Genomic DNA, 10,255 nt, shown 5'->3' on the forward strand with positions numbered 1-10,255 from the left:
CCCTGGCAGGACATGGGGAGCAGGGACAGGAGGTTGCCACTGCAGAACCTTAATTCCCGGGACCGTGGGGCTTCCGGGAGCAGATCTCTGACACCCTGCAGGACAAATCCTGCTGGGTGCAGGGTCTGGAGCATCAGCAGGCAGGGAAGCCTCCCCTCCCCCTCACTAAATCCCTTCCCCGGCGCAGGACAGTAGGTTACGGGACTTGACCAGAGGTTGGATTTAAGGAGATTACAATTTCTCCCCCAGGATAATCTAGAAATTCAATTAAAACTCTCTGTCTCTCGCCCGGGCTGCAGCAGGGCCACGGGGCACCCTGTGCCCTGCAGCCATGGCCGGGGAGCGCTGGGGAGACCCCCCAGGGCACACACCAGGTAAGGGCTGACCCCCTCCTCCGGGATCCGGCCAGAGAACACCCTGCCTGGGGAGTAGCTGGTGCTCTGCCCCTTCCCAGGGTGATTTCCTGGGGTACTAACACCCGTCCCCCGAGCCAGGGCAGCTGAGGGGGCTGCGGGGAGGGGTATGAGGGTACCCCAGAGGTTTGGGTGGGTGTCACAGGAACAGGGCAATCTGGCTGCATCCCTGGGCTTTTGAGGCATCCTTCTGCAGCCCCTGGTGCAGGTGGTCCCCGCCAAGGCCTGCACCTCCCCTTGCCCTCATCCTTAACCCCAGCCATGTCCCGCTGTCCAGCCGTATGGATTCGAGCAGATGGAAAAACAGCCAGTGTTTCCCAGGCAGGCAAGATGGGATTTCAGGACCTGAGGATTTGCAGAGCTGGCTGCAGGTTGGGATGGCTGTGGGAGCTGCAGCATTCCTTGACACTGCAGCTGGGCAGGGGGTGCATCACCTGGGAGTGGTGGGGGCAGCGGGGCTGGATGTTTAGCCCTGGGGTCCTGTCACTGTCACAGGATGTGGGTGCTGGAGCAGGGCCGGGTGCTGGAGCTGGAACAGACATGGAGGCAGCCAGACCGGAATGCTCAGTCCCCTCATTGTGTCATGGAGTTGGGGACCAACAGTGTGCTCAGTGCAGCCTCCAAAAGGATCTTTCCCAGGAGCTCCCTGATCACATTTATCAGGAGTTTGAGGGTGCTTAAGCACAAGCCTGTCACTCTGCAGAGGACACCTGGCCCCAGCAGTGATGAACGCTGCACGTGGCCCTTTTCCCTCCTCCCATGCCCGTGGCATCCACACGTGGCTCGGGGGACAGGGATGAGCCAGCATCTCTCCAGGCACCCCGTCACCTCCGGTCTTCCCACCGAGGGCCTTCCTTTTCCCACGTGCCTCAGTTTCCCTTCTGCATTTGCCATCAAGGCTGGCAGACAGCGATTTCTGAGCTGCTCACTGGTATTAGGGGGTTGTGGGGGGGGGGGTCCTGCAGAAGGGTGTGTGCCCATGGCTGTTTTCTACCTGTGTCCCTGCCAAAACAGAGCAGGTTTTTCTCATTAGGGATGCACTGTGGTAGCAGCCTCTTGCCTGTCCTCCCTGGCAGTGGAGGGGAAACAGGGAGCCGTCTATTCTCCAGACACATTGTGAGATATACTGGCCCTGCCTTGTGCTGACCCTTAATTTATTGGAAGTGCTCAAAGACAGGGCGTCAGAGGACGGAGTTATTCAGGCACTGGTGCTGCCCCAGCACAGCTCGGGGAGCCCCCAGCTCTGCTGCTCTCCCCTTGCCTTGTGGGTGCTCAGTGCCAGGTCGCTTTGTTGGGATGGGATGAGCAGGAGGGACTTGGACACCCTTGGCTGAGAGGTCTGAGGTCGGGAGCAGAGCTCCCTCCTCGCCGCTGACATTGCTGTCCTGCCGCTGGGCCGTGAAGGGCATCTCTGCAGGAGATAGCAGCACTATCTCCTGGTGCAGGGCAGTGTTATCTCCCAGCACAGGGCAGGCAGCAGCTCCGAGTGTGACCTCCTCACACCGACCCCTCCCACACGGTCATCTCTCCAGACCTGCGTCCCCAAACTCATCTCCTCCAAGTCCCTGCTGGGCTGATTCCACCTGAACACAACCTGTTTGCCTGCACAATTCCATGAGAAAATCAGTGCTGGGAGGATGCAAGAGTAGGGGGGCAGCCCTGATGGCTCCAAAAAGCATCCCCTCCAGAGGTACAGGGAAAGGTGTGATGATAAATCGCATTGACACATTCAGCCGGCTCTAAGTAATGACTTCCCTGGCACCCGACACATTTTCCCAGCGTGCTGGCTGTTCCTAATATTGTTGTAACATTTAACATCCCCTTTTTAAAAAAAAATAAAATAAATAAAATTAAACTGTGCAGTTGGCAGATTGTTGGAGATACTTGGATTCTCTGCGGGAAACCACTCCGCGGTGGGAGTTGGGTTGCTGCAGTTTCGTGGCAGGAGTTGTTGCCTCTTGTGTCAGCTCATTAGCTGGGGCAGTCCGTGGCGTCACTGCCTTTGGAGCCACGGGGAGCCAGGGGCCGTTCATTCCCGAAACTAATGTTATGAGCCTGTTTTGTTTCCGACGTGTTAACACTATTAGAGCTGCACAGGACACGTGGCACGAGCAGCAGGGGATGGTCCCGGTCCTGCCCGGCACCCAGCATGGGCTTGTCCGCACTGAAGCTGGGCTGGGAATGGGATTAATGGGCAGTGATTAGGAGGGGAAGTTTTGGGTTTGTTCCTGTGAGGTAAAACTTTGATGGCCAGGGGTGTGAAACTCCTGGGAAGGAGGCAGGGAGGGGGATGTTACCCCCTGTAACACCTCCACCAGCCCCCTGGGGCAGTGCTGGTTGTGGGGAGGTGCCAGGGTGATACTGGAGGATGCACTCCTGACCCAAGGAGATGTAAGGTGACCGTGGGGACATGGTCGCCAGCTGGTCCCTCATCAGAGCCTGTCCAGCCATGAGTTTCCAAGTGTTTGCATGAGCCCTCTCCCGGCCCGAGCCTCCTGCAGTGGCAGCGTGGGGCTCCAGCCTTCAAATTTAAACCAAACCAGAAATTCAGCTTCCAGCGAACTCGAGAAAGTGTATTTCCAAACAAAACTGTGCTAAATAAAGCACGAGCCGCAGGCGGCCTCCTGCTCCGGCAGATCCACTTTGCTGCCTTTATTTAGCTGCCGTCTCCCCATGGTGCCCCTGCTGGCCCGGGATGGGGGGAGTGGTTGGTCCTCCCAGGAGCTCTGGTTCTTCGGGAAGGACTCAGTCCCATGGCCCTGGGGAACAATGGGGACATGGGCTTTGTCACAAGAGCTGCCCTGTACCCAAAACAATGTCAGACCCTTAGGTCTGTCCTGGCATTGTCCTGCAGCAGAGGGGTCCCTGAAACCCTCCGTGACATGGGAGGAGGGGGAGGAAAGGGAAGGAGGGAAGGAAGGAAGGAAGGAAGGAAGGAAGGAAGAAAAAAGAAGGAAGAAAGGAAGAGAGAGAGAAAGAAAAAATGGAGGAAAGGAAGAAGGGATGGGGAAAAGGGTGCAGGCAGGGGGGAGCAGTAGTGGTGACTGGGGAGCAAGAGGGTCCCTGGGAACCTCACCCAGGGTAAAGGCAGGGCTGCTGCCTCCTCAGTCACCCGGGCACATCTCCCCTTCCAGCACAGTTAATCCAGACCCCAGCTAATCCTCTCGCAGGTCACTGGGAGCTCACTGCATTTTGTTGACTTCTCAAATGCATCTAGAATTAATTAAAAAAAACCAACTCTAAATTCGTCCTGTGGCAAAAGCATTCAGCACGTTCCATGGGGCAAGCTGGAGGGGTGACAGAGGAGCAGCCTCTTCTGGTCCCACATGCTCAGCTCTCGTTAAAAAAAAGAGGAGAGAAATTATTGGATGTAGCAAGGATGATCAGGAGGAAGATTTGGGATGAGAGACCAGGTTGGAGTTGGGCAGCATGAACCTGCAGCTGGCCTGACAGATCAGATCTGAAAGGCCACTTTGGTCCCATATGACTTCTAGTGACTATAGGGTTGTAAATATTGCCCATTAACATTAACTGTTTGTGCCTTTTTTATTATTTCCCATGTCTCTAAGGAGGGAAAGGCTCTCATGCTGATGGCCCCAGTCATGTGCAAGCAATCCTTTGGTCTGCTGAGGCGCCAACAAACAACTGTGGCATTTGAAAAATCAACTTTGTGGATAAAAAATGGTTGTGCCCAGATCGGAGCAGGCAGAAATGTGTTGCTTGGTGTAAGGTGGTGGCACACATGGATTTGTGCCCAGCACCTGGGAGGTTTGGGCAGTGCTCTTACTTGTGGTGTTGAGCTTCTGGAGGGATTCCTGTTTCCCAAGCTGAATTTGGGGAGCATTTCAGCAAAAGGCAGTCCAGGGTATCACTGTGAGCCGGGCTGATGCAGCCCCAGGCAGGCTGTGCCTGGCAATGCTCCCTGGTGCTGGTCACTGTGTAATGGAAAGGGTGTGCTTGTCCCAGTGTGTCCCCAGGCGCTGGAGCTGATTGCAGGAATCGACTGCATCGAGCGGGCCAGCGGATCCGGCACAGCACGTACGGCCCGGCGGGTTCACCTCTGCCCCCAGGCAGGAGCTGCTGCCTCTGCTGCGAGGACAGGGTGTTGTGGGGGGCTCTGCACCTGATCCCTCACCACGTTGTTGCCCTGTGAAGGTCTCAGTGCCAGCAAGGTGGTTCCATCCCCAGTGACACATCCCATGGCACTAAATAAGAGGTGACCTGTGGCAGGAGATGGTTTGAGGAGTGTTCCTGCAGTGCCATCTCTTTGGGGTGCTTGGGATGTGCCACAGGGCTTCTCCACAATCCTGCCCACTCTCTGATGCAGCCCTATGAGGGGCTGGGGGCATCCAGCAGCCTGGCAGGGTTCCACTGGGTTCCCCCACCACAGGTTCACCTGCACTGAGGAACCCACCCAGCTTGGGCCACCTCCCCAGTGTCCATGTCACCTCTCTCCCAGGCAAAGTTGAGTGTAGGTCTTTGACCCTGCAGCTGAACCCTCCAGAAGGGACCAAAACAGCTCCCCCTTTCCAAGTGGCAGCTGTTCCTTCATAAGGCTTGGCCAGCAAAACCCATCCGTGACCGTAGATGGCTCCATGTCCCAGTGGATACGTTGGGAAAGTTGCTCCTCAGGACATCTGCCCCTAGCGAGTGCCTTCCCGGGGCCTTCTCCAACCAGCTGCACGTTGGCTGTGTCCTCTCCCATCCTTGGGCAGGAGGACAGAGGTTAAATCCACATCTCCCTGTGCTTTCCCTTGACCCCAGAAGAGCCGGTGCTGGGAGGTCAGGCGCTGGGCTGGGCATTGATCCATCTGGCAGGGGCAATGTGAACCGAAGGAGCTGCTTCCGGATGTACCTTTATTGATATCGGTGTCCTGAGGAGAGCAGCTCTGCCTCTCTGCTTGCCTCTCCAGCTGCAGAGTTCATGAGAAAATGGAGCTGGAGAAATTCCAGTGCTACCCAAGGTTTTTCATCCACTGGAGTTGTTGAGGGTTCCACAAATGCTGCATCACCCCAGCAAGGTTTCCTCACTCAGTTTGTACTACGAAAGAACAAAATCTAAGACATTCTTCCTTCCTCCTCTGTGTTTTTTGGGAGCAGCCTGTCCATAGAAGGAAGAGTTAGGGCAGTGGAGGGGTTGTCACTCAACATGCACCCCATCAGGCCCATGGCCAAAGAGCCCCTTGGGTCCCACTGCCATGAGAGGTAACGGCCGTGTCTTTGTTTTCTCATTGCAGAGCCTCTCACAGGATCATCGTGGTGACGTGGCAGCCAAGACGAGGAATTTTGGGACTTCCCTTCCACCGCAACAGAATCTGGGGGGTGGGCAGGGGTGGGTCAGGGGGACACTGGGAATCGCAGGACCCTTCACCTTCACTGTGGGCTTGGCTCAGGGATGACCACAGGCAGAGTCAACCCTTACAGCATCGTGTCCTCCGAGGAAGACGGGCTGAGGTTGACCACCATGCCAGGTATCAACGGCTTTGGCAACGGGAAAATCCACACCAGGAGGAAATGCAGAAACAGGTTTGTAAAGAAGAACGGTCAGTGCAACGTGGAGTTCACCAACATGGATGACAAACCACAGAGGTACATTGCAGACATGTTCACCACGTGCGTTGACATCCGCTGGAGGTATATGCTCTTGCTCTTTTCCCTGGCGTTTCTGGTGTCCTGGTTATTGTTTGGGCTGATTTTCTGGTTAATTGCACTCATTCATGGAGACCTAGAAAACCCGGGTGGAGACGATACCTTCAAGCCTTGCGTTCTGCAGGTCAATGGCTTTGTGGCTGCTTTTCTGTTCTCCATTGAGACCCAAACGACTATTGGTTACGGCTTCCGCTGCGTGACGGAGGAGTGTCCGCTCGCGGTCTTCATGGTGGTGGTTCAGTCCATCGTGGGGTGTATAATTGACTCTTTCATGATTGGTGCAATAATGGCAAAAATGGCCAGGCCCAAAAAAAGGGCCCAGACATTACTTTTCAGCCATAATGCAGTAGTGGCAATGAGAGATGGAAAACTCTGCCTGATGTGGAGAGTTGGGAACCTCCGTAAAAGCCACATAGTAGAAGCCCACGTACGAGCTCAGTTAATTAAGCCCAGGATCACAGAGGAAGGGGAATACATACCCCTCGACCAAATAGACATCGACGTGGGGTTTGATAAAGGCTTGGACCGTATTTTCTTGGTGTCCCCCATCACCATTCTCCACGAGATCAACGAAGACAGCCCCTTGTTTGGGATCAGCCGCCAGGACTTGGAGACAGATGACTTTGAGATCGTCGTCATCCTGGAAGGCATGGTAGAAGCCACAGCCATGACGACGCAAGCTCGGAGCTCCTACCTGGCCAGTGAGATCCTCTGGGGCCACCGCTTCGAGCCCGTCCTATTTGAGGAGAAAAACCAGTACAAAGTAGACTATTCCCACTTCCACAAAACCTATGAGGTCCCGTCCACGCCACGCTGCAGCGCCAAGGACTTGGTAGAGAACAAATTCCTGCTGCCCAGCACCAACTCCTTCTGCTACGAGAACGAGCTGGCCTTCATGAGCCGCGACGAGGAAGAGGAAGACGATGACAGCCGGGGTTTGGAGGACATCAGCCCTGACAACAGGCACGAGTTCGACAGGCTTCAAGCCACAATAGCGTTGGATCAACGGTCGTACAGGAGGGAGTCGGAAATATGACTCTTGGTCCTTCCGCTGACTTTTCCAAGGGTATTTTTTTTCCTTCCTCTAATCTCTTCCCCTAAAACCCGCTCAAAATTATGCAGAACAATGCAAGTGCCATAGGAATGCTTGAGAAATTAGTCTCGTTCATAGTTTTCAGTTTCATCGCAATAACCACTGAGCGGTCTGCAGGAGGGGACGGTGGCAGCCCACGGCGCGTGTCCCGCGCCCGGCGCCCGCGGCGGGGCCGGCGGCTGCGGGGGGGACGGACAGACGGACGGATGGATGGACAGATGAAGAGAGGAGGTTCCGTGGGGCGCGAGCAGGCGCTGGCCCCACACGGCCCCGTGGGGCTTTGCTCCCCCCCGCGGGGGAAAACGCCAGCCTTGTCTTGGAGCCGAGCACTGCGCGATCCAAAAAAGAGGAAATATCAGGAAACGAATCTTACTCTCTCTTTCTCTTTCTAGTTTTTTTTTTTTTCCTTTTATTTTTTAACTGAGCAGCAACAACAAAAAAAAATTGCTCCTTCGGCAGGCGGTCTGGTTCAGTTGCACAAGAACAACACTTGAAATAACATGCAACGTTAACGTACTTCTTTTTAATTTGGGGAAAAAACGGGGGAGGGAGGTGAGAGGGTTTTTAATTTTTTCACCGAACCGTTTGGGAGACTGTTTACCAAAATAATAATAATAATAATTATTATAATTATAACAATAATAATAATAATAATATTAAATCTGAAAGAAGTCATTCAGTATTTTTTAAAAATGAACAAGGGAATGAAGAAGCCACTGGGGTCCTTTGAGGGGGTGACTTGTTGGGCAGATGCAAGAGCTAGAAGTCAAGACTGCACCCAATTTTGAGGTGTTTGTTTTCCACTGGCATGGTTTCATAGGCAGAAAACAGATGTAAGTGACTGGAGGTCTGTGGCAGTGAAAGCAAGTAGAGGAATTACTGGCAAAGGAGGTAATAAGGATAAGAAGGACTGTGATAGAAAAAAGCATTGTAAACACAGTAATTAGCCAATATCTGGAAATACTGATTTTCAGGGTGGAAATGGGGTCTGGAACATCAGCTGCTGAGTGTTGGGACTCCCCCAAAATCTCTGATGGGGAATTCATAAATTCCATCATGACTGGGACAAAATAATGAGAAGCACAAAAAGGAGAGTGGAAAGCTGTCCAAATTGGGTATTTTCCCACCTTTCCAACCAATTTGGTATTTTATTCCTTGAAGAATATTTTTAAACATGGAAACCAATGTGAAAGTCATGTTGTAGGGTTGCACTTCTTCTAACACGGGAGCCACCTCTGTGCCGGGGCTGGGATTTATGAATTCCCTATTCACCAGAAGATCCTGCTTCAGAGGTAGATGTTTTTCCCAAAACAAGAGATGCCAGTCGAGAAAATCACCCAGTCTTGAGCTTCAACCCACCCCTGTGTCCCAGCCTCAAGGTGGATTGTGCCTTAGAGATGCGAACTCATCCCGCACCCCCGCCCTCCTCCACAGCACCCCTTTTGCACCCCCTCACTGGGGCACGTTTCCTTTGCTCTGCAGCACCCACATCCCCTCATCCACTGTGTTTTAGGCTGGCCTTGGTGACAAGCTGGCTTAGCTTTTGCTCCAGCACAGGGCAAACCAGCCCATGCATGGGAAGCCTTCGCTCCTGCCCTGCTCCCCATTGTTGCACAGAGGGAAGGAGTTGGGAAGATGCAGGCTGTGGGTCCCTTCATCCGTCCGTGCTGCTCATTGGTGCTCTGGGAGCCAAAATCCAGCTCCCTGCTCCCTGTGGCCATGGGAAAAGCTTTGTAGCCGTGGGCATCCCACATCCAACCCTGGGCATGGAGCCCTGGCAGCACCCATGCTTGGGGAGAAGGGCTCGAGAGCGGGGTCCCCTGCCGTGTTTGGGCTGTGACGGGCTCCCGGTGCTTTCCTCCCCCCAGCCCACGTCAGTGAAGCCATGTCCTGGAGCCATAACTTGCTGTGGTGTGTCCAAACACGGGTGGCAGAGGCAGGATTTGTTCTGTGTCCCCATCCCCATCTCCTTCTTGCCAAGGGCTCTAGGGATGGGATACCCCAGGGTGTCCCCCTGCCCCGTGCCACCGAGCACCCTGTTGGGCACTGGGACTTCATCCCTGCGGAGATTCTTCCCACCAGTGTCCATCACTGTCACCCCACGCTGCCAACCAAGGGGCTGCATCATTTTTGGCTGCCCCTAAAAACTGGCCACTGGGAGAAAACATCCCCAGGGGCAGCGCTGGGAGGCAGCTTTTTCAGCACTGAGTGCCCTGGATGGGTTGTCCCCAAAAGTGGGGACACGTAGGGATGTGCCACTGAGCTCCAGCCATGGCATTTATGTTTCTGAGGCAGCGAAGGTGGATGCCATCCCATCACCAGTCCCTTTGCTCCCAGGGGGGAGGGGTTTGCCCCTCACTTTTTGCACCATAGCATCTGGGGGGTTGGGAAGGATGCGGGGGGGGGGGGGCAGAGAGATTTTGTGTGAGCACTACTTATTTATTTTTTTAAAAAAATGCTTTTAAGTGGTTTTAGGTTCTTTTGAATAAATAATAATTATTACAAAAAAAAACAAAAACAAAAACAAAAAAAGGTGCACATCTTGCTGCTGTAGAGTTCTCAGAGGGTTAATTTCTTTATATATATATATATATATCACAGTAAATATTTGTATAAAAACAAAAGAGAAATAGAGATGTCTTTAAGTAAATTATTGCTTTTAAAGAAACTTCTATGATTGTACAGTGTTACCTGGGAGAATAGAATAATATATACAGATGTATTTTTAAACTGCTGTGTGGGAGGATGTGAACTGGGATGGGGAGTGCCCGAGGCTGAAAGGGTGAGGGGGTTTTGGACCCTCCCCAGACCCTGTTCACTCACTCCCTGCCCCAAACCCTGCTAGTGAGGGTCTAGCTCTGGTGAGACGTCGTAAATATACTGTATAGTCCTTGTCCTGGCCATGGACCACGCCGGTACATAGTGTATTAATATTATTTTTGCCTACCTGTGAGTGCTCTGAGCTACTGGTCTTTTTTCCTACCATCAGGGAGCATCAGGAAGGCTGCCCAGCCATAGTTTCAATCCCATAAATTGTCAAAGAAAGTGGTAAAAAAGAAAAACAAGGTGAAGGAAGCACTTCCCTTCCCTGGAGGGGCTA

The 10,255-nt window shown here is 53.4% G+C and overlaps 1 protein-coding gene across 1 annotated transcript in view; it reads left to right on the forward strand.

Moving 5' to 3' along the window:
• Positions 1 to 9,750, forward strand: part of LOC127467036 (ATP-sensitive inward rectifier potassium channel 12) — a 31,894-nt gene extending 22,144 nt beyond the window's left edge. Inside the window, exon 2 of the mRNA XM_051778528.1 lies at positions 5,651 to 9,750. Within this exon, the coding sequence (XP_051634488.1) occupies positions 5,809 to 7,098 (1,290 nt within the window). The 5' untranslated portion in view covers positions 5,651 to 5,808 and the 3' untranslated portion in view covers positions 7,099 to 9,750. The remainder of the gene's footprint in view (positions 1 to 5,650) is intronic.
• Positions 9,751 to 10,255: the final 505 nt, after the last annotated feature.

Source organism: Manacus candei, unplaced genomic scaffold (genome assembly GCF_025592945.1).
Source record: "Manacus candei isolate 608988 ecotype Guabito, Panama unplaced genomic scaffold, ASM2559294v1 h1tg000002l, whole genome shotgun sequence".
In the NCBI taxonomy this organism is placed as follows: Eukaryota; Metazoa; Chordata; class Aves; order Passeriformes; family Pipridae; genus Manacus; species Manacus candei.